Source organism: Aptenodytes patagonicus, chromosome 1 (genome assembly GCF_965638725.1).
Source record: "Aptenodytes patagonicus chromosome 1, bAptPat1.pri.cur, whole genome shotgun sequence".
Lineage (NCBI taxonomy): Eukaryota > Metazoa > Chordata > Aves > Sphenisciformes > Spheniscidae > Aptenodytes > Aptenodytes patagonicus.
Genome location: NC_134949.1, coordinates 42,612,504 through 42,637,169, shown reverse-complemented (window position 1 = coordinate 42,637,169; position 24,666 = coordinate 42,612,504). Strand labels below are relative to the sequence as shown.

General features: G+C 43.9%; 2 protein-coding genes across 2 annotated transcripts; both read right to left on the bottom strand.

Annotated features, from left to right (window-relative positions):
• Positions 1-291: 291 nt before the first annotated feature.
• LOC143155700 (glioma pathogenesis-related protein 1-like) lies at positions 292-10,699 on the bottom strand. The gene is made up of 6 exons (XM_076328663.1): positions 10,450-10,699; positions 5,794-6,039; positions 3,719-3,828; positions 1,994-2,076; positions 808-834; positions 292-722 (listed from the first exon to the last, which is right to left on the bottom strand). The coding sequence occupies exons 1-6, from the start codon at positions 10,627-10,629 to the stop codon at positions 571-573; spliced, it is 798 nt and encodes a 265-aa protein (XP_076184778.1). The 5' UTR covers positions 10,630-10,699; the 3' UTR covers positions 292-570.
• Positions 10,700-13,445: 2,746 nt separating this feature from the next.
• LOC143155699 (glioma pathogenesis-related protein 1-like) lies at positions 13,446-19,106 on the bottom strand. Its single transcript, XM_076328662.1, has 6 exons — positions 18,927-19,106; positions 16,467-16,712; positions 15,939-16,051; positions 15,078-15,160; positions 13,760-13,786; positions 13,446-13,672 (listed from the first exon to the last, which is right to left on the bottom strand). The coding sequence occupies exons 1-6, from the start codon at positions 19,104-19,106 to the stop codon at positions 13,446-13,448; spliced, it is 876 nt and encodes a 291-aa protein (XP_076184777.1).
• Positions 19,107-24,666: the final 5,560 nt, after the last annotated feature.

Sequence of the window (24,666 nt, the reverse complement as noted above, 5' to 3'; positions counted from 1 at the left end):
GCACTGCCTGCCCCAGGATGCAAATGCCAGAGCTCTCATGGGTCCAAAAATTATTAGAAAAACATTTAAATGAAAAACCTCTCCAGGCTACTCTGCGTCTTGCTGGAGGAGCGTCCAAGGAAAGAGCGCCGTAGGGACGAGAGAGGTGCGTGCTCTGCTTGGGGCCTGGGCCGGGGCTGGGGCCAGGCTCCTGGCCTGGGTGCCCTCCAGCCCTTCCTAAGAAAGTGTGGCGGGCAGCTGCCTGCGCCTCAGTGCGCTGCCCGGGAAGCATGCTCCCTGCGCCTCAGTGCGCTGCCCGGGCAGCATGCTCCCTTACCCACTGGATCCTGCTCACGCCGCTCCACTTTGAAAAAATACATGGGTAATTTAAAACCAGTTACTGGTTCTGAGCAATGAGAAAGCTGCTTATCAGCTCTCCTAACTGCTGCCTGCAACGAAGATAGTATTTCTGTACTTTTAAATCACCTGTGGATGCAAACAATGTCTCTACCGATCTTTCTGCTGCCAGTAACTTATGTGCAGGGAAGGGATGAGTTGACCTAAGTGCTCTCGTGGTCTTCTGCATGTGTGTCATTCACTGGCGGGTGCTATAGACCAGTATTTTGGTAGGAGCCAGGTGGCCAGAATTGTCAGTATAAGGAGTAATGGCCTTAAAGCAATGACGGTGATGCAGTACTCGTCGCACGCAGGTCTGTCCCAGTCTGGATGCCACCTGGAATCACCTATGAACAAAAGAAGTTACTTGTTTTTCAAGTATAACTGCACCAAGGGCAACAAATGGAAGCAGTAAATTCTGGTGGTACTTACTAATGACTTTGTCACGCTCTGCATTTTCTGGAGAGAGAAAAGAAGTTAGCGTCAGCAGACTTACACACTATAAGCAATTTGAGTCTAAGCAAAAGGGAATGAAGCCTCACGATGGGCTCACAAATGCAGCTGCGTTTCTTTCCAGGAAGAAGCAAAGACTCGCCGACTCTGGGAGAGCCCTGCAGCGACTCTCAGGGCTTTGCTAGGAGCGCTTCCTCACACCGTGTTGATTTCTTCCCCTGCCAGTGGCTGGCATAGAAAGGACTCGCTCCCCAGGTGCGCTTCACAAGGTCACTTTGGGTCTTGCCCAGCGCCTTGCGTTTAAGATCCTCAGCCTATAACTAACGTTAAACCGTCCCGTGAGTCAGGGACTCCCTCTCCTTCCTGTGGTGCTGGTGTTTTAATGCCACCTTCCTTCTCTGTTAGTTTGCTGGAGTTGAGTGCTGGGGAAAAGAGTGACTGTACCCTCAGCTCCCCCCAGGCAGATGTCCACAGCACAGTGACTTGTCCTTCTTACGGGAATTGCAGAAGGTCTCCTCTCTCCACCTGACTCCATCCGGCCATCGCAAAGCCAAGGGCAGGTAAATCGGGTAGGTTGTCAGGGGCTCAGGCTGAGCACCACGTCCCTGTGAAGGACTCTCACGCCTGCACGTGGGCGTGTTGGCCCGGCTCCCTCCCAGTGCTTAGGGGAAAGCAGATGGCCTGGCTGCTGTTCAGTGGAGCGAGCAGCTTTGGCAGTGCCGTGGCAGCGCTCCTCCCCGGCAGAGGCACGGCGGGGGCAAGGCTTGCCTGGACCTGCACCAGCTCAAGCTGCAGTTCATGCACCAGCTAATAACCTGGAGCCCCCGGGGGGGATGCATATCCCTTTCTGTGCTTCCCATTTCTGCAAGCAGCAACTTCTGGCGGGGGTAATAACGCCATAAACTGTAGCCACTACATCTCCTGTATCATACCCTCCAGCACCTGAAGAGCAAATCCCATCCCATCACTTCCTGGGGTAGAAAACAGGCTCTTTCCGCCCTCCTCCCCTCTTTGTGCATCGCTGCTCACTTGGCTTCTGACTGCAGTTTTTCAGACTATATTTAGGAAGAGGAGAGCGCTCTTCCTGCCTCCTGCCATTATCTTTCGTGTGCTCTTTCCCTTTCTACGTGTGCTTGGGGAGGAGGGCTGGTTGTCTTCTACTTACGACACAGCTGGCTGGCACACCGCTCACCATTGCAGTCGCTGCACGCTGCTCCCGTCTTGTATGGGCGCCCTGGGTAATTCCCACTGCAAAGGAAAGTAACATTGCTCCCAAACCGCCCAGGCTCTGGCCTCGGTATTACCTGCCCACCTCTGATACTGCACCAAACGCAGCTCAGTGCTTCTGCTTTGCTTGGAGCATGGCCAAAGTGAGATTTACAGCATGCCTCAAACTGCCCATAAATACACTGAGAGGGATTTTATATGCATGCAATGTCAGCAGTGCTAAACTTCGTGGTAAAACCTCATTACTTTCAGCAAGGTGAGACTTTCATTGCTTGGTCTAAGCTGAAGAAAATCCTTTGGAGTATATTCACTTTAGGAATTGAAATTGTGCATGCATCTTGCTTTGGCCCTTGGCAGAGTTGAAAACAGTTAGAGGTTAGATAAATAAAGAACTTAAGTTGCTGCTTCTCAAAAGCAACAGCCAGACGTGACATTACCCCACTTCTTAGTACGCAACAGCCTGTTTGCAGTGTCCTCACCCAGCAGGGAAGGGTCCAGCTTTAGAGGCCTCTCTAGAGCCCCTTGCATCCCTGGGGAGTGCCCTGCCTGCTCTGCTGGGCACTGTTGAGGGTTGAGGGCACCCCTCCGCTTCCTTGTAGGGTCCCTGCCAATGCAGGGCAAGCGATCCAGCATGATTTTGGTCCTCTGCACAATACAGATATTGGCTAAGGGGCAGAAGGAGGAAGGCTTGGCTCATGTTTTTGGGAGATCCAGGCGTGAGGCTCGAGGGAGAGAGCACCTCCTGGCAGCTCTGGGGGCCTGCTTGCCTGTGCACAGGGTTTCTGCACCATCTAGCATGGTGGGGTGCATAGCGCCCTGGGTGATCAGTGGCTTTTGGCTTGAGAACCAGAGGGGGCAATGGTCCCTCATCCCGTTTGGGTGTGGGGCTTCCGGAGACAGCGGTTTTGTGGCTTTGGCACAGCAGCAGCTGTGCCATTTCAAGGTATCTGGTCAAGGGTACATATTCTTCAAGGATAAAGCATGGATAACTGGAATGCCAAACTTGCTCAAGTTCATGGGCTGGCATGGCCTTGGCCCAACATGCTATGCATGTAAAGCTTTTAAAGCTGTATGTAGACTGTGGTGGCATTAATTAGCTGGAGAAGGGTAAAAAAACATCTATCCTAGATGCAACAAATATCCTACTGACAATGTATATGAAGGACCTCCAGATAAACTTTTCCCTTGAGGAGCCCCAGCCTCATGATCAGCCCTCAGCCCCAAACTCTCATGCTAAAGCTAAGACTGCAGCTGCAAGCATTGCACACTTTAGTATTTATCCGAACCATTGACCTAGAGGCTTAATTCTGCAGGCACATGTGTAAATATTTTCAGGCTTTGGGCTTGCACCTTGGCAACCGTCTGGGGCCATCTTGGCACTCAGGAGCAAGGGATTACTTTTTGAATGATCACTTTACTATTTTCATTTCAGTATCTTAAATTTTACCCTTTCTACCAGTGCCACTGCTTTTTGGCCACAACACATAGTCCTCATCTAGCCAAAAAAAGCTGGTTGGACAGTGGTGTACCTCCTTCTTTATTTTGGGGACCGTTTCCTCCCACAAAACATGAATGGATGGACTGATCTAATAAAGTTGCATGTTGTGAGAGAGAAGGGGCAGGACCCCAAACCCTGTGAAATATTTGTAATGAAAAACCTTACGCTGGCCCGTAGTTGCAGATGAAGTGCGCTGCGTTGGTTATGGAGGAGTATGCCACCCTGGGACAGAAATGGACAGCACAGCCAACCTTGTAGCTTGTAGCCCAAACAATCTGCAAAGACAGACAGGTACACCGGTGACAAAGGCTTTGCTTCAGCATCTGAAGCATTACGGAGAAGACCTGCCCTCCTCTGTTTCATGACAACAAATTGGATGAGGAGCACTCCTTGGGCGGGCTTCATGGGGGAAAGCAGCAGTGATGGATCTCGAAATCATAGTTTATTCTGAAAAACGCCTGATTGTTTTGCACAATTCACCAGGTGTTTATTAAAACAACTGAAAGAAAGAATAACTGGCTCTAACAGGTAGTTTTCCTTTCTTGCAAAGGAGAAGGTGAAGTTCGTCTCCTTTGCTTCATGGCAATCCATTAGCTTTGCTACAGCTCCTACACGGTCTGATTGCCCCCGTACTAAATCCGGAGGGGATGTGTAGGCAAATTGCCGGAAGGCACTGGTGTTACAGGAGGAGCAGGGAGAAGGAGCACGTCCAGGCTGTGGTCCTGCCTTTTAGCATCACGGCCACGACTAAGATAATCTAGAGGTGAGGGCATTACATCATCTAATGATCCTCTGTCTACTACAAGCCGTTCAGTTCGACCCAGCATCCTATATCCAGCTCAAAGATTACAGTGCAACCAAATGCTTCAGTCCTGGAAAAACAAACCCCGTGACAGAAGCAGAGGGGAGGCGAGGGCACAGTGGTACCTGAGGGCTGTACAACAGCCATGATGACTGAGCACGTGAGAGATGTGGAGAGATCCTGGCAGCACAGGAGATGAAGAAACACACGCACGCCTCTGCTGACTCGAAGGGGAGGCCTGGCCCTTTCTGTTTGTGGCTGTTTGGTGCCAGCTCTGGGAAGAGGACACACTGCTTGGGCTCCTGAGGGTGTCCTCAGTGCAGCGGCAGAGCAGAGGCTGTTCCCAACGTCAGCCATAGATAGCTGCATCCCCGAGGATAGTGAAGGACCAAATCACAGGACCCTCCCTTCCTGGGCGGCCACCGGCTGAGGTACACGCTGGGGATGCTCCAGTAATTGTACCCAGAGGAAATTCCTCCACAGCTGGGAAGGAGGGAGAGGAATGAGGGTTTCCCCAAAGGTGCAGACCCAAGGATGCCTCCCAAAGCTGGGCAGACACACAGCTCCTAGCTATAGTCGCTATCATCGCTGACTCCAAGTGAGAATAATCTTATTTTCTCATTCTCCACCATGCAACCATCTGGGCTGCTCCTTTACAAACAATGTAGTAAACAGCACTGCACCTTAGTGCCAGGTAAGGTGCGTTTCACCGCAGTTTCCAGAGGCTGACTTTTGCTGTGTCCTTGTGAGCAAGGTCAAAAAGCAACACGCTGTCACCTCTCATGGCTCCTGCATCCAAATATCTTCTCTGCATGCAAGAACCCGCGTGTGTCATTCAGACACCCCACCAGCTTCAGCTCATCCCTTCAAGTCCTAAATGCATATGTGTATCTCCGCAAAAAATATTAAATAGCTTCAGGTCAAAATTGAATCCCTAGAGCCACTGTTGCAAGCCGTCCCGCTCTCCCATAGCCGTGGTTAGTTCTTTGGGAATCGTGGTTGGGAAAAATGCCCACATGATGCTTGCAGAGCTGCAGACATCTTTTTACATGCTGATATTTCCCCAGCCCTTGGCATGGCTTGTGGTGCCATGCGGAGGCTGCCTGCCAGAGCTGGGACCTCGTCCCACCACGCACTGCAGCCCACAGCCATTGCTGTTGCCTGGTTTTTGGCCACTGCTTGGCTAAATCTGACTGCTTGACAGCTGTCCTGTTTTCCTCCTGGAAACAAAATACAACTGGCATATTTAAAAAAAAAAAAATGCAGTGACTCTTTTCCTCCCTAAAATGGGGACATGAGAACATCTCGTGCGCGCAGACGGAAAATAAGACTACAACGCTTGGAAAAGAGTTCACTGAATTTTCGGCAGAAGTCTAGAGTTTCTGTGTCAAAATGGCAACGCTGGTTCGTGGTTTAGATGGAGAAATGCAATGCCTACCTGCGTATAGTGGCCGCACGCTCCTCTGCAGTTATTGGTGAAATATTGGTAGGCGCTGACCTCATTGTACCAAGAGGTGATGGCTCCTTGCACAGTAAAAACAGAAAGTGTGCCAGTCCAGAGGTTTTCTCCAACGGGGGTAAATTTGGGGTGAGCCTGCCCTGGATCTTTGAGGTACGTGTTATGTTTAAACAGGCATTTCTTTGCCCAAGCTTTCGCAGTCTTTGCCAAATCTGGATCCCAAGTCTGCAAAATAAAGACAACTAAAAATCACTTTGGTATCTTAGCAATGCAGTAATTCAGAGCAACTTTCTGGAAAAGCTGGGTCTCAGTAGCGTATATGCTTCATGTTCCTTTGGTTTTTGCTTCTGCCGAGACTTACAGAGCTACATGGTAAATTGGCTTGTAGGTTCATTTCTGATTTGAACTTAGTCGCTCATTAAACTTGAGGAAGTTTTTGGGCTGGTGGGTGATCTTGGCTGACTGGTTTGTTGGACACCAAGAGCTGTGCCTCAGTCAAATACAGTGTTTGGGGCGCAATGTGCATTTCCAGGCTGGGCCGGCCATGAGAGAATGTTAATTTCATTTAAATGGTGAATTTACAGGAGATCTGGGATTGGGGGGTATGCTTACCGTACCGATCAGACTGGAGTGCAGCCTCATGCATTGAGGCCCCTGCTTGCAGGTCAGTTCACAAGCATGCTGCGATTTTTGGGTCAGTTTAAACTCAACCCCGTGGTTTGCATCTTTGTGTTTGGTGGCTTCAAATGTTAGTGCTGAATTCGTATTTGTGGAATCACTCATTCACTTGCTACTCAATCCTACAGAAAGTGGTTATTTAAGCAATTGAGTTACAGAAATGTCTTCTGTTTGCACTGGAGGTGGTGTCGGGTTTTGCTGGGTTTTCTTGTGCACACAGCTTGATTGAGCAAATACCGCATTGTACCTCCTGGAAAACGCGGTACCACAAGCGTATGCCTGTACTTCTACTTACACTTTGTGTCACATAAATGAAGTTGTTCAGCACTGCTGAACTATTTTGGGTCAGGGCGTTTTGGGAAAAAAAAAAAAAAATTGTCCTTTTCTATATGGATTAAAATATCTCAGTTGCTTCTGCAAACAATAGAATCACTAGAGAAATTGTTTTGAATGGATCAGTAACAGTGACTAAGGAAAAGGACTTGGAGGTTGTTAGATTTTATGGCTATGTTTTACATAATATAACTTTTTTGTACCATAGGTAAGTCTGAAACAATTTGTGTATTGTTTATGCTACCAACAAGTAATTAAAAATTGCAAGATCATCCCAAAATACATCTACAGAAATTTGAAAATACTTTGTAACCTGTGTCTTCCATTTCTTCCTATGGCTAACATTTGGGGGTGTGTGTGTGTTTATTTTCCCACAAAACTAACACATAAATAATTTGCCTAGGAAGTCAGTGTATCGAATATTAAAGGTAAACTTGGGGCAGGGGATCTTATTTCAAGTGAGCAGTTGGTATTTCCTTAGATGATAACTTTTAAGGACAATTAACAAAATCTGGCATTGTACGGAAGTTATCTTCCAGTCCTAGCATTACTGCAAGACAGAGGCGGCAGTTTACATCTTGGCAATGCTTTGAGGTCGCAAGGAGAAGACCGTGATGAAAGATGTATGACAGTGGTGGATGCACCTTAGTGCTTCACGGTCTTGTTTTTCACATTCTGCTTTTTAAGAGTCGGCACATCTCTTCTCCTTCATCCTATAATAGTATTAATAATAAGTTTAAAGATCCATAAAGGTATACATATTAATAAGTTTAAAGGTAAATTAATCAGTTTAAATGTACTTTCCTTTTTTTTGTGTGAATGCTTAAACTGGCTGACAGTTGAAAAAGCAATGTGCAGAAACTGATAGTTCAACATGATCTTTAGTTTAACTGTAGTTATTTGCTTATGAAACTGCATTTATGCAAAAACATTGGACTAAACTGCATGGGGAGAAATGCACAGGACAGGGAGGTTTGCATATAGATATCATTGCTGTTTGAGAAAATAGTAATTACAAATTTTTTTCCCCACGAACTATTTCTCAGTATTGGTTTTATAACTCGGATGAGATGCCTACTGATTTAGGGAGGGAAAACTGAACGTATGATAAGTGAAATGTGATGCGAGGCAGCAGTAAGTCAGAGAGGCTGTTGTGAAGCCCTGATGAAGCTGGTGAGCTGCTGGTTTTGAAGAGCCTTGGAACAGACCTAAGCAATGCTTTGGGTGGATGGGAAAGGGGTCACATTTGTCAGGTAAAAAAAAAGTTAGACCAACATTCTTATTTTCTAATAAATGTATTACAAATATAGATGGTTGGGCTTTGTTACTTGCAGTTAAAGGAGTTTGCAGTTAAAGTATTTTCTTTCAAAAACTATTTTTCCAAAAGGTGGAAATGCCCTGAGTTCATAGTCTTTATTTTTACATATGTCCTGGTTTTGGCAGGGATAGAGTTAATTTTCTTCCTAGTAGCTGGTACAGCGCTGTGTTTTGGATTTAGGATGAGAATAATGTTGATAACACACCGATGTTTTAGTTGTTGCTAGGTAATGCTTACACCAGTCAAGGACTTTTCAGCTTCCCATGCTCTGCCGACTGAGAAGGCTGGAGGTGCACAAGAAGCTGGGAGGGGGCACAGCCAAACTGCCCAAAGGGACATTCCATACCATGTGACGTCATGCTCAGTACATAAACTGGGGAAAGCTGGCTGGGGGAGGGGTGACCGCTGCTCGGGGACTGGCTGGGCATTGGTTGGCAGGTGGTGAGCAATTGCACTGTGCATCACTTGCTTTGTGTATTATTATTACTAGTAGTAGTAGTAGTATTTTATTTTATTTCAATTATTAAACTGTTTTCATCTCAACCCACAAGTTTTCTCACTTTTACTCTTCCGATTCTCTCCCCCATCCCACCGGGGGGGGAGTGAGCGAGCGGCTGTGTGGTGCTCGGTTGCCGACTGAGGTTAAACCACAACAACATATCTAGGTGGACAGTTATCTACAGCATACAGAAGTTCCCTGTGAAATAAAGAAGTCATCTTCTTTTTCTCATTTTTGAAGTGCTAAAGGCCATTCAAAATTGAAGAAATATGCTGTTTTCAATTCCAATGCTTTTACTTTCATAATAGATTTTATCATGTATTGTACTGCTTTCTCCACATTAAATTCTTCCTGGGGGAGGTCATACTTAAGACTAGGGTTTTTGCAGTGTTTTAAAAGAAACTTACCATGATTTAGTTCTTGTTTTATTTGTAATAATCTTTCTTTGTTTGTTTGTTTCTTAAGCTGTTTTTTTCAGATTTCAGTTCTTCAGTTTTTCAAAAGAAAAATTAGGCACAAATTAAAAAATGAATACTGCTCTTTTAATACATCACAGCAAGATTTTGTTAGTGTAGGGCCAGTAAAGCAATCTAGAAAACAGAGTCTGGAGCAATATGTACTGGAAGTTCAGGACGCCCAGCTGAAGAAAGCTGAAGTAAAAGTCACATCTAGAAGAGAAACTAAGTTTTTTCCTGTCAGGCTTGCAACTTGCACTTGCTTGCTGCTCACTTACCCCTCCCTAAAGGGCACTTCTTTTTTAGTGTTTGACAACCAGAAATGGAAAATGAGCTTTATTTTTTTGAACTGTGGTTGGGGTGTTGCTAATTACAGGCGTGGTTATGTCCTCTTCTGGTGGTGACCATGCAAGATAGTCAGAAAGAGGAACAAAAGGAAAGAGATCAGAATTAAGCCAATCGCTATGGTCCATCTGAGAGATCTGTGGAGATTATCCCAAGAAGAAACACGGTATCTCAAGTATTACCCAGTCAAAGCACAAAAGGTGATGGATGTTGCAAGAGACAGCTCCCAACCTACTGGAATGGAACACCTCACAAATCGGAGGTGGGCTTCTCAGCCGTAAGCCCAGCTTTGCGCACGCATTTACAGCTTCCTCCTTGCTGGGTTTTCCGCCTGCCACCCAGCAGGGGGACAAGTGTCACGAGACATCTGAAACGAGAGGTGGCCACTTTTGGGTGTATTTGGAATCACGACAGGCTGTCTTTTGCACGGTGGCTGCAGACGTTACCCCCCGACGTGGCCAGGGAGAAGGCAGAGGGGCACAGCGGCGCGGGACCTGATGCCTCCAGCGCTCGCTGCTGCTGCACTTGTTGCTTTTTGGCTTCCCCTGCAGCCCCAGCACCTAGGAACAGCTGCTCTGTTGGCTCAGTCCATGAGAGCCTTGCAAAGAAAGCTTAGAGAAAGCTCTCCAATGTCATTTGGCAACGGTCTCTGCCTTTGCAGACTCAAGTATGAAAGGTTGTGCTTAGGTCTGCACATAAATTACACCCTGGGCTGTTGAGCTGCAGTGCCTTGGAACGAGGAGGCTTTTCACAGCGCAAAACGACAGCGTTAGGTTGAGGGTTGAAATCTTGAGTTTCAAATGAGGAAATTAAGCCAGGCAAATTTATACACATAGCCAATTGTATAAAGCCATCTGATAATCAGAGCCTTTTTCTCTGCTTTAAAAAGAAGTAGCTCTTTTTTCTTTTTTCTTTTTTTTGCATTCGATCACAAAAACAATCTTTGAGAATCATAAACACCGTCACAATGCTACACACTTGCACGTAAGTCATGAAGATCCCCTTACCATGTAGAGCATGTTGCTGGCTGGTGGATTCACTCCAGACCGGAATCTGTTATGGGTTTGCACACATTCCTCAATAAACTTTGGATCTCCAACATCAGGCAATGTCGGTGGTTCATAGGAGTCAGAGGAACGACAGAAGTGCAGAAGAGCCAGCACACAAGCAGAAAATCTGCTTGTCATGATTCTCAGCCTCTGGTCTTCCAGCTTTAAGAGCAGACAGAGTGTTTCAGCTGTACGAGGTGGTTTTAGCTCTACCAGCAGCGTTTTGCTTGGAAGGCTTGTGGGCTGGACTTATCTTAGCCATGATAATTGAATATGGCATTGGTCACAGGAAATGAGTCATATTTCAGGAGCGTTGCTATGAGAATAAGGAAATTAAACTACAGTTCACACCAGAGCTGTGGCAGCTTTGTCTGTCTCTTTTTTTCTTCTTTCTTTAATTGTGGTGGGCAAGCTGCTTCTCTCCTGTCCTTTGGGCTTCTTTGTTTTTGTTTCTTTGGCTCCCACCATCCCATCCATAGCAATCACTATGGATTGTAGTGAAGTTTTGCATAAATTTTCTGCTTTTCATGAAAATAGCATTGCTGTTAAGGCTGTTACTCTGAGCCAAAATGCTGTGAGAAATAATTGATTTGAACTATGACTTTTACTACAGTATGAACAGTCACTTTGGTTGTACATCGAGCTGTCGGAGGGGTAAGTTTGGCTGAGAACTGCAATTTAAATATGCTGCAGTTATTGATGGGTTTCTTCTGTGACCACACGCTTGTGTTATGCGTTGCTATCAATTTCTCCTCCCAAGCTTTAGCAATTCTTAATTCATTCCCTGCAACCCAAGCCCCCAGCAGAGTTGGGTGCTATGAAGTTTGGTGCTGTCTCATGCCGGGTGCCCAGCAAACCACCCTGGCTGGTTTCACAGCCAGGAGCTGGGAGCTGATGTCCCATACACGTTGCCTCAGGTGCCCAACGATCCCTGCTCAGACCCACCACCATCACCACCCTCTTCCTCACACTGCCCTTAACTATCACCTGTCCATCAAGCTCAGGCTCTTTCCCACAGTCCCAACCTGAACATCTCTGTGGGAATGAGGTTGGGTTTCTTCCCACTCCAGGTTTCGTTTTGAGGAATCTGCATCCTTTGAACAGCTGGGTGTAGGTCCCAGTTATCACTTCTGTGCATGCAGTCCTGTAGGTGTTGGGGCTGGTGGTAAGGCCACGTTCAGGTTGGTGGTCCGGGGTCACACTGTGAGCCTGCAACAGCAGCCCCACCAAGCACACATTAGGTCCTGTGGGTCGCACTTCTCCAGCTATTCATGGGGAGACTGCTTACAGGTGAAAAGGGTCTCTGAGGGAATCGTGGATGAGAAACACTGTGCTCACAACTCCCCTAGGGACCACTTCTTAGAGCAGAATACTGTGATGGGTTGACCCCTGCCAGCAGCCAAGCACCCACACAGCCGCTCACTCACTGCCCCTTCCCCAGCAGGACAGGGGGAGAAAACAGGAAGAAGAAAAGTGAGAAAACTCATGGGTCAGGATAAAAATATGTATATAAAGAGGGGTGAACAAACAAACAAAACCCCCCAGTGATGCAAAGGCAATCACTCACCACCCCCAATGGCAGACTGATGCCCAGACAGTCTCCGAGCAATGGCCACCCTGGAAGCCAGCCCCCCACCTTTATTCTTCTACCCCAGTTTGTTTTGCTGAACACAATGTTCTATGGTATAGAATATCCCTTTTTTGGTCAATTCGGGTCAGCTGTCCCAGCTGTGTCCTGTTCCCAACCACTTGCCCCCAGCCTACATGCTGTTGCTAGATATGCAAGATGGCAGCAGACAAGAACTGACAATTGTGAAATTAAATATGTATCTTCTTACATGGTGACATTTTGCAGCATATGACAAGAGCCCAAACATCTGGGTCTCATTTTTATTCTCTGGGATGCCATGCCCCTTCAGAGCTGCAACATGGCTCAGAATTTGAGTCACTGTGTTCTCAAAACATTAGGACTAAGATAAAGGAGGAGAAACAGCTTTAAATATTGATAGCACAGTTATGCATTGCAAATATCACCCAGCATGTCTTAGCTTGAAATACAGGTTGGTTTCCCTTACTAACAAATGTATATAGGAATAATAGGGGTCGAGGGCTAAATGTCTCTAAAACCAAACTGAATCCATCAACAGTTTGGGCTTTTTTAATGAGGTTGAGATCTTCCATTTCCAAACCAGAATCTGTCCTGGGCCCATTTCATCTTCCCTCTCCTGTTTTGACTCCCTGCTTCCCCCGCCTTCCCCTGCCTGCAAGCTCAGGATGGCTGTCATCTACTCTGCATTTCAGATTTTGTCACCATCTCACATCCTAAAATTAAGCTCTCCCCATTGACACTCCATCTTAATCCTTGCTCTGTCAACTTTCCTTGGTATTCTTCTAGCTGTGGAGGACAAAGCTTAACCCTGAGAGGAGAAGAATAGAATAGTACAACTGACAATAGAGTAACTTTAATGGAGACTGATACACATGGGCTAAATAGAGTAAAGGACAAGCTTTACTCAGTCTGTTCTTAAAAATAAAACATACAGTTAAATCTCCATTATCTGGGGAAAGCGATGCCTGCGATAATTGACGGTTAATGGAGATGAGTTATTGCTTCTTTTGGATCCTCTATGCCGCTTCAGATATGTCTGCGTGATGCTCCAGGTTTCCAGGAGGCTTGTTAGCATGTATAGTAATATACAGTCTATGTGGTCCCCCTAGCAATCGACTCCTGAGCCAGAGCTAAGAGGCTCGTGCAGACGTAGAAGCATGTTGCAGCTACTGCCAATAAATTACTAACTCTATGCACAGCCACTAATATCTTGCCTTGCATGAAGAAGCAGCCTTTTCTATGCTGGATAAACATCACAAGGATAATGGAGAAATGATTGAGTGTTTTTGCAAATGTGTGCAATTCTCTGAGAGTAATACAGTGGTATCAATATCTTAATTGATCATTACTCATAAAAAAATGCGTGTGGAAACTGCTGTTGTACTAAAAGAACGGCACCAGCACTCAGTACCAAAAACAGTGGTCTTAAAATTGAAACACTAAGACAGTACTGGTCACAAGAGGGATGCGGATGCTCAGCGGGTGGGATGTACGGCGGCGTGGGAGGCCTGGGGGGACGGGGCCGCGGTGGCTGGGGCTGCGTATCCCAGTCCGGATACCAGTAGGCATAATCTAAAAAACAGTGAAGAAACAGCTGTTAAGACCCATTGAACTTAGCCAAACTTATGGGAAAGCAATTAAGAACAATTTGATACGTACTTATCAGCTTCTCACGTTCTGTATTTTCTGTAGAGAGATCAGAAAAGGAAATAAATGTGAGTATCATTCAGTGGTGGTTCTTAATGTAAAGAGGTAAGCCATCGCTGCTGCCTGGCTGATTGCACTGACGATGCCAGTCAGCCCCTAAAACACCCTGCAAGGAGGAAGCGGGCCAACAAAAGCAGGTTCCCAACTGGCATGGGGCTCGTATTTTTTACTGAATTGCAAGAGAAGCAGAAAAGAAGCAGCTGTAATAGGAAGAATTTATGACATGGGGAGGAGGGAATAGCAAATAAAAACAAAACATGGAATTTATTTAAAATTGATACACAAACCAAATTTAAGTAGTTACAGACAGAAAATATAACTACTAAATTTATCACAGAAGTACACCTTTACTAAAAGCTTTGATGCATTTGCAGAATTGCCTGTGTGCATCCTATTAGAATTGCTGATTTGCCCTGTAGGAGAATATGGTAAAACGGGTTGTAGGATCTAGCACTTAATTTTTAAAAGCTCTCTTCCTCCTCTCCCTCCCCCTAGTCTTTGAGATGTTTCTAGTTTTTCGGTGATGCATCAGTCTGAGACTTCAAGATGAGTCAGCCAGGATATCACAGGAGGAAATAAGAATACCAAATGCTCAACTATTTCTACAGCTGAAGCTAAAGCCTGGCTAGTAGAGACCATCCCCATTAAACCTCTGTATAAAATTCGTGTTTGATTTAAGATGTTGTTGCATGTCCTTTAATCTCTTTATTTAAAACACTATTTCTGACTAATTTGGGACTAGGTGTAATGACATAAAGGGCCACAGCTGCAAACTGCTGTGGAAAAACAAGCTCTCACTGCTGTATTTCAGAAAATCACAAAAGTTAGAAATAAGTGTGCTTTTCAGTGTAGTCTTATTATTGGTTCAGAACTACAGTTTTCTGGAAAATGTGATAGGACATACTAAACAAGCAAGAAAGCAGAAGTTAAAGCTACTATTTCTGCTGGGAAAGAAGAACCAGACGGGCAATATTTGTTGGGGCTAATGTTTTAGATTTGACTTCCTGATCAGATAAAAGGCGGAAAGTAGTCTAACTGACACTTCTCTTCATGAGAAATTCTGGCTTCTACCTCTGAGAGCCTTTAACAGCAAAGTATTTCAATTAATTCCTTCTTATACTATTCTTACCAGGGTTTGGTACCGTTGCTGTGTGGTGGGCTACGGACCCGCTATGTACTTAGTGCAAATTGACTCACTGTTGTATTTCCACTGAAAACTATGCCACTTTTATTTCTATGCAATTTTGTTAGTTGATCACTTTGATCTTACCACAGAGATTGTCTACACACGTCTCACTACTGCATCCACTGCATGGTCTTCCTGCTTCATATGGTTTTCTTGGGTAATTCCCCCTGCAAAGCGGAAGAACAGTATTTTGTTAGCTCAGCCATTTGAAAAGCAATTTAAAAACATGGTTTCATCAGATAGTTAGAATAATTTAACATGCAAAGCCATTATGGGTGGGCGGAATCCCTTTATCCAAAAACTGATTATCGCAATTGTTTGAAATCCCTTAGATCAGATTAAAGCTCTCACTGGCATGGGGAGCAGCTACCTGGTGACTCTTCTCATTTGAAATTAATGACACATCTTGGGCAATACTGTATTATTCAGTGTAAGCATACAAGAATCTGCCTCTAGTCCCTCATTACCCATCTGTATTTTTAAAAAAATCTGTAAAAAGTAAGTCCAGAAATTGCAAGGTACGAGATAAACAAGAGGACTGTCTTCCTTTCATTTCTTCAATTAAAATGTCTCGTTTGAAGTTTGGGTGGGGCCATAGAAAGAGGTAATCTTTCTCAAGCGGAAAGCTTGCACCTTCCCAACTTTTCCCGCAGAGACTGAAGTCAAAACAGATTTTATTCCGCCGTCTTGGTTAAGGTGAGTGCTCTCAGCTATGATCTGCTCGCCTGCTTTTTTAGAAAGAGATTTTCTGCAGCTCCGACTATGTCCAGCAGCTTCTGCTCTCAATGGCTGAGGGAAGTTTCCCTCAGACCGGTGACATGTGGACGTAGCTGCTTCTGAAATTTGTTACAACTGCTCCCATCATCGTTTGCATCTGATACCAGGCCAGTTACAGGATATTTAAAAAATAAAAAACCTAAACCCCAAATGCCATAATTAACTTACGCTGGCCCATAGTTGCAAACAAAATGTGCTGCTCTGAAGAGTCCTGGAAAATTTTCAACTGTATTGCAGAAGAGAACTGCGCAGCCAACTTTGTAAGTCTCTGCCCAAACGACCTGAAGGGCAAAGGGAAATATGTAACGCACCAGTTCAAAGGCTGAAAAAGCAACAGCATTAAGGGAGGAAGGAGAAGGAAAGGATCTTGTGGAAGTTTAAAACAGCTGACACAGAAGCAACATCAACAACCCAAAGGGCAGCTGAGACAAACAACTGATTGATGTTTTTGCATCTATCATCCTGCTCCCCCAGAAACATGAAATCGTTAGGGGGATAATCCCTTTCCACCATTACTGAAAATAGGACTCGGACATCCCTGGGGCTCGGAATATTAATTTCCAATCTCACGCAGCAATAAACCGGGGGGTAAAAACCCTTGCTGTAATTCCTGTTCCAAAGCGGTCTGTTCCAAGCCTGTACTTGGATTTTCTGTGAAACCATTACATTATAAACTGTTGGGCATGTAAGACTCACCTGGGTGTAGTGACCACACATGTCAGTACATCTATTGGTGTTGAAATCATAGCTGTTGACTTCATTAAACCAGCCACTGAGAGCTCTGTCCACAGAGAAGATGGTGGCTGTGCCAGTCCAGATGTTTTCTCCAACAGGAGTAAAGGTGGGGTGCACCTTCCCTCTTATTTTAAGGTAGCTATTGTGCTTAAACTTGCACTTCTTTGCCCACGCTTTGGCAGTTTTAGCTAAAGCAGCGTCCCAGGACTGTAGGAAAGGAAGAAAACATAATATAACCTGCACTGCAGTGACTTACTTGAATTCAAACATTTTTAAACAGAAACTTGTGAGGATTCTTTTCCCCGTTTCTGCTTCCCATCCCTGCATTCAGTTTCTTTCTCTAACTTGACACTTCTACTCCCATAGCAAATTTATTTTCTTCTTTCTCCCTTAGATATTGCAGGACACATAGTGTCTATCCACTGTCCTGTGGTATCCGACTTGTTAAAATATTTAGAGCTGGATTGCAGTCTTTAAGCTGCTAGGCCCGAGAGAAGGTAACTGGGTGAAACCCCCAGCCTTAGAGGGGCTTGAGGGACTTTATGCCTAGGAGCTGTTGGCTGTCCAGGGATTTGCACTTTGCAGTTACCACTAGACCAGACAGGAATTCTGTTCCACTGGCCAGGATGGAGAGAAGAGTCACAGCTGCTCCCTTCCCCAGCCCCTTCTGCCTCTCTGTTCTTCTCCCTCCTCAGCGGGTGGCCAAAGCAAATGACAGGCTCACTCATCTCTGCTGGGCTGAGGAGGAACCATTCCCATCCTGAGTGGCACAAATGATAATTTGAGAAACCGGTCTGCGAGACTTGCAGAAAGATTTCATGCCACTGAATGACCAGGCAATAAAATGGCAGGTAAAATTCATTATAGAGAAATGTAAGTTAGGGGATGTGTTTTAAAAAACAAACAAACAAACAATTTTGACTTTGTGTTCGTAATGACAGGTTTGGAGCTGGCTATTACCACTTGTAAATCAATGTTTAGAAGTAGTCTAAAAAGCAAATAACGTGTTAGAAATTCCTTGAGAAGGAATGGAGAATAAAACCAGTATATAATTACACCACTGTAGAAGTCCTGTTAAATGCTGTGTGCAGCACCCCACCTTAAGAAGGGGACACTAGAACTGGAAAGGGCAGAGAGAACATGGAGGAGGAGGATCATCCTCAAGTACGGAGGGCTTTCATAAAACAATGGAGAGTGCTCTGCAGCTTTGATCAGAGACAGCTGAACATCTTGTGTGAAGTGTGTAAACAAGCAATGATTACTTGCTCCTTCCAATACAAAGACCAGAGACTATCAAATGAAGCTAGGAATTAACAGGTCCAAATCAAACACAAGGAGGTACCTTCACACAACTTGTTGTTAGACTGTGCAGCTCTTTGCTATACGATGCTAGGGACGATAAAAACTTACATGAGCTCAAGACTGAAAAAAAATTATGCAAGAAAAATCCATCAAGAGCTTTTAAATACAATGCAACAACTTCGATTTAAGAGGTTTTTATATATTTGTCCTGCTGTTATTCCAGACTTGCTGGATCTTTGGTCTGAGCGGCTAAGTTTGCTCTTGTGCATTAGCATTTTAAATTAAACATTGTTTTTTTAAAATGGCAAGAAATTAAAATCACGAGTAGTCTGAATTTTACCCCTTTACTATGAACTTCCTCTCATAGAAATGATTCGTACTGTGCGTGTAGTTAGGCATTTAACTTCCTTTCCAGCGATGCAGCACTGCTGGAGGGCTCAGAGTAATGACATGAGCTGACTGGGGTTACCTCCCTCAGCTATCTACCTTTTTCCTTATGTATTCTGCCGAACGAGCTGAGACCTACCCATGGCCTGTTCTGGTATCCATTGTATTTATAGGAAGCTCTGCCTTCCAGCCCAGATATTAGTATCCCTACTCTTCAAACCCCGCTACAGCAAATGAAGATCAGGTACCTAAATGGACGTCCTGGCAAATCCCTTTCTTCAACACATGTTCTAGATTGGAATACACAAGGGGAGAGGATAGATTTTCAACAAATCCTGTTGTGCAGATTGTCTATTCAGGAGCTTTTTAATACCAAACAGCTTCCCTGTGTGAGACCTGGACTAACATAAAACAGATTACTCTCTCTTTCAGAAAGAGGTAAATGAAATGCTGAGAACTGAACACTATTTTTTGCAACACAGCCCTTTGCTCTGGCTGAAGTTTAGAGTAGCAGTCCATCCCTAAACAAAGAATTCCCTTCAAATTATTAAAACTGAACAATACTGTCAAAATTAATGTATTTTCTATTATTTCCTACAAAGAACTAACATATAATAGAGAGATCATTGACAGAAGGGGAAAGAAAAGCACAAAGCAAATGAAGAATAAGATGGGCTAAATCAGCAGCACAATCTGTATTAATTTTTAAACAGATCACGAATGCCTCCTTACCATGCGAAACATATTGCTGGCTGGTGGATTCACTTTGGATCGAAACATGTTGTGAGCTCTCACACAGTCTTCAATGAACTTTGCATCTTCTATGTCAGGCAAGGGATATTGTGGATAAGCATGACAGCAAGCAAAGAGATCCAGTAAGAACAACACAGCAAAGAAAAATGTGATTTTCATAATTCTTCAATGCTTTCAGTACTATTTTTTTTAAGTTTTTAAAAGAAAAATCTCTTAAGTGGAGATAATACTGGCAAGCAGTTCTTCTGAGGTTGTCCTCTGGGTGTGGAAGCACTCGAAAGTGTCAAAGTAACAGGAAGTGAAGTTGCTTCATAAGGTACAGCTCTATATGACATCATAGCTGGCTGTCAAAGGGTAAACCATGAAACAGGCATCTGCCATGCATAGTAGCAAGGAGCAACACTTCAGATATACTTCTGTCTTTTCTTCGCATGTGCTCCATGCTGGTTCACTGCCAAACCATTCTGTGATTTTAGGTCTTATCTGAAGATATGCTGCAGAACAGCTTTCCTAAAACCTGCGTCAACCATAAAAATCAAAGCTTTGACAAAATACAAACCTGCTGTTCAGCTGATTTTCCTACAGTATAGCTTAGTCGTACCAGCTCAGTTACAATTATTTTGCAGGACCTTGCTTCCATTTCACAATTACTCAAGGAATAAACAGAATTAGGAAAACTGCACCTCAGCATCTCGAAAAAAAAAACGCTTTTGGTCCTGGCGTGTCCTTGATGAAAAGATGTGTGAGGCACTACCAATCATCTCAAACTCTCACCTCCCTTGGCAAATAAAGGGAAGTAGGAGGTGAAGCACCCACCCTGACGCAACCCCAGTCCAAGGAGGTAGTCACATTTGCAGCCCAGCCATTGGCTTTTAGCTCTAATCGCTTTACCTGTTCCTCTGTCAGTGGTTAGCTGTGGCTCCATCTGCCTCCAGAATATGTATGCGATGGTCATGACCTCACCTACATTTACTAGATCCACCTGCTGACTCTGCCTCCTGGTGTACCACTAACGGTGCCAAGGTCCCTTGCCTAGCAGACGTAGTTTCTGTTCTCTTCTGCTCTTATGCTCTATCCCAGAAACTGTGTGTGGGCATTGGCAAAGGTGATAGGGCCCTCAGCTGGAGTGGGACATTTTAAAATGTACGGGACGATGGCCTCTTGCTGGCATTGGTGACTGCTGGTCAGGCTGGGGTTGTGAAGGGGATCTTGGGAAGGAGGTTTCTTCCCATGGGTGCCATTGCCTTCTGTCCTACCAGAGGACAGAGGTTGGTCTCTCCTGCCAGCTTCTTGCTTCTGGGCTACAGAGGCCCTCTGATCCACCATGTGCACTCCTGAAGCCCACAAGGTACCATCCAGGTGCCACTGGCAGTAAGGTGTGTGTGTGTGTAGCACCAGGTAATGGAGAGATCCTTAGATCAAATTGTGACAGTTTAGATCATTATGGTGAATGGCCCTCTCCCCTGCTTCTAAACTGAACGTAGAAGGCCTGTCCACTGCTTTGTTCCTTTGAAAGTCATCTTGCCTCTTTTCTAAACCAGGGCCAACTGAGTTCAGTTTACCGCCAGTTATTCTTTCTCCAGCTGAGTATTACCTTGAACCTAGAAAGTAAGTATGTTTTCTCTTTCTTTTTCTTTTGTTACAATGCCCATGCAATCTAAAGCCTTTGGCCAGCTAGACGTAATGTAAAACCATGATTATATTACAACTACATGCAATTTGCAAAAAATTATCATCACACTAAAACTGCACCATTAATTTAGCAATGCAGTGGTCTTGCAGTTATATATGCGTGCAGTTGAAATTCTGTGCTTGGAAACTGAACTGAGATCTTTATGAAGTAGGAAATTTCGACATATCCAGGATAGTCCAGGTTATAAGATGCTTTCCTGCAGAGGTGACTGGCTCCATCTAGTGATTCTATCAATAATTAAAGCGGAAGTCCAGCCTGCCCTCAAGCATCTATAAACGAGGTTTTCACAAAAAAAGAGTTATAATCCTTTGCCAGCATTAATCAGTTGATCTTGTAAACCAGATGAAAATTAAGCTTTGGGATTTGGATATCACATTGTATTTGTCTGGACAATACAAGCACTGCCTGTCCCTGCATAGATCTCAAGTGAAATTCAGCACAATGACCTGGGTATGGGCAGGAAGCTGTACAGCCCAATGATTTTGAAAAAATCCCCATGTTTACATCCCCCTTTCTCACTTCTCGCCTGCTTTCAGTTTAAAATGGCTGGAAAAGTAAGACCTCAGATTCTTAGTTTTTCCCTAATGTACGATTCAGTCAGTGGACTAAAGGCTGACGGATTACAGACCGTTACAGATATCCAAGATGCCTGGGAATCTGTAAAATTAAATTTAATTTTGTCCTCAAATCATCAACTTCCCCACAGAGTATTGTTATTTGTGTTGGGGAGAGAATCTGTTTGTCCTTGACTTACTAGGTTCAGCTGAACAAACAGGGGTGGATCTGCTGGGTTTTCTTGTTCTGTCCACAGGATTAGGCAGCTGCAAGATCACTTGGCCTTCCAGACCTGTGAATAAACTAATAGTCTGACCTGCATTGCTAGTTCTGTTACACAATTTCACCTCAGGGCAGAAAACAGATTAATTCCAAGGATGGTGGTGGTACTGGATTTCCACAAGAATTATTTTGTAATAATTTATTTTGTAATTGTTCATTAAAAATAAAAAAATCTTGCCATTTTTTTGTAATAATGAGGCTGTAAACAGCCTCACAATTAACAGGGGAGGCCATCAGTACGTGGTTGGACTGCTGGTAGTTTTACTGTAGTTTTGGTTAGGGGAATTTGTACAGCGCTGCTTACTGCCACTATGTCCCTTGGCCTAACTGAGCAAAATCACAGTGCATTGCTTGCTGCGTTCTCTGAACAAAGCACCGGGATGTCATACGGACCAAAGCACAAGAGGTTGGTAGGTGTTCCTTCCCCTGTGGTGCTTACCTCCTGCCAGACAAGGTGGCCCCTTATCACATCTATTTTGCCCAAGGACAGCCTGTTTCACTCCCTCCTCTCAACCAAAGGATAAGAAGGGAAGTGTGAAGCACTCACCGAAGGCTGGCTCCTCCCTTTGGTGATAGCTCTGCTAAAGATTGTGAAGGGAAGATGGATAGGCAGTGATAATGCTGTGGAAGACGGTGGTCTCTTGAACCATATAAATACCTGAAGGGAGGGCATACAGAAGACAAGAGCCAGGCTCTTTCCAGTGGTGCCCAGTGATGGGACAAGAGGCCATGGGCACAAACTGAAACACAGGAGATTCCCTCTCAACATCGGGAAACACTTCTTTACTGTGAGGGTGACCGAGCACCGGCACAGGTTGCCCACAGAGGTTGTGGAGTCTCCATCCTTGGAGACATTCAGAAGCCGTCTGGACATGGTCCTGTGCAACCAGGTCTAGCTGTTCCTACTTGAGCAGGGGTGTTAGACCAGATGACCTCCAGAGGTCCCTTCCAACCTCAACCATTCTATGATTCCTTGATGGAGCCAAAGCTTCAGCAGGTTGTGCAGGATGAAGGATTTAGCATGATCTCAACAACATAGATACAGGAAACGTTACAGAGTACAAGTATATGCCTAGCTGGACAGGATCTCTGGTTATCTTCCCTGACCCTCATACATGATTTAAATTTCTTGAACTTAAATTACTATCATTTGTCACATTAGTTTCCTTCTTTTTAAATTCAAGGCATTTGAAAAATTAGAAGGCTCTTCCGTTGTCCATCGTAAGCCTCTTTTTGCAGGGTAACACCAGAAATGGTTGGTGCATGGCAGCAGTATGGAAGTGTGAAAGTTCAAGGACTGCTACCATACTATTGGAATATTACGGAATAATACTCAGGAATCTCCTGACAGGAGATTCAGCAAGCCATTACAGTCCACATCCATGCTGTTTTTAAAAAGGGGATCTTGGAATGAACTATCTTCTCAGCCACTCATAGATTCCCTCCCAAAGACACCAAACTGGGAAAAGGGCAAATTATACGTATTTCGTGTGGACACCACAAGAACCAGCACTGAGGACAGAAACCTTATATCACAAGTTCAGGAAAGCAGAATGAAAAATATATTCATGGATGGAAAATGACTTCACTTATTGAAACAGGATCTGATGGCATCACTATCTGCACATTATTCACTGTTGCAAATTCCACACTGCTTAGCTCAGGAAAAACACTAAAACTATGTCTCAGATGAAAGGCCTACTATCAGTCTGGCATAAATATGGCCAGTAGGAACCAAGGTTTTTCTAAAGCTTTGGGAGACTGCAGAGCTCTTTTTCAACTCTGCCTTCTCTCCAAGGCGTACTCTGATTGTCACAGTCCTAACTGTAATGGAGTTACTAAATGACAAGACGGACAGTTATTCTCAGGGATAGGAATTACTGTGTTAGATACGAATGTCTTCCAGGCTATCTCACAGCTCCAAGTAGGAAAACTTACATTTTAATAACTGAATGTAAATGGGGAGTTTTGTTTGTAAAAAGGCAGCATCTTAAAACTATGCAATATTAACACTTAAAAACTTGAAAGAGCTTTACGGTAGTACCAGATTTTGTATTTCAGGTACTAAGGAAACTTTTTTTCCTTACAAACATCTGAAATTTAGCTCTCAAGTAAGCTTTTCAACCCTAATACGGCATCAAATAATGATTTTATCGTCAGAGATGGTAAATATCAGCAACTTCCAGGTAAACCAATGGGAATAGCTGCTGCTCAGGAACTTTCATACTGCACAATTCTGCATGTAGGAGCCACCTATTTATCGTTTTAGGTATATAATATTAGGCTTCTAGATTTAAGAATGTAATCCAAGTTTTAAAGAATAAAACTTGTATTTGAAAAGTCTGTTCTGTATTTTAGTAATTTTAGAATAGAAAACTTACAGAAATAGCTAGCACATGCCTAATTTTAAATTAATCTAAATAAGTCTAGCTTACTTTCTTTGAGACTGTTTTATAGTAAGTATTTTTTATATAATCAATGGAATTATCAGTATAGATTTAGATAATAAATTGGAATGTTTTAGGTCTAAATTGTCAAACACACACAGAGAAAGAAAGTATAAAACAAATTAGTTCCTAAAACTGAACTCATAGAGGCTTCTTTTAAGCTCAATTTGAGTTCTGAACATTAAGAAAATAGCAGAATTTGACTTTGTGGGTTTTTTTATTTGTTCATTTTAGAATAACAGTGAAACATTACCTAATAATAATGAACTTTCATACAGTCGTATTGGCTTTCACTAGACAAGACTAAGATACAATCAGGAAAAAATCTAGTTTGCTATACTGGTAAGAAAAAAAGCTTCAGATTCTTGTATAAATTTGATCTGTCTTTTGCAGAAAGTGAAATTAAAGCATATTAATGAAAGACTTCACATCTTGGATATAGAAGAGTAAAATCTGTGTTGATTAAATGGACCTGAGCAAGTTTCAAGATAAAATAAAGAAAATTTATTATTAAAACTTTAGAACACTTACAAAACAGGAAATATGCTATGCATAAGTAATGGTACACGTTAAAACAAGGAATAAAAAAAATTAAAATTAAGCACAAGGTTTAGAGGGAGTTAGGAACAAAATAATAATAAATCTAAAGCTTCACATTTTGAATGAGGAACAATAATGCATTATCTTATAAATATCAAGTTGAACTAACTTCACAAACATCAAGACTTCTGAAGAACCGCCT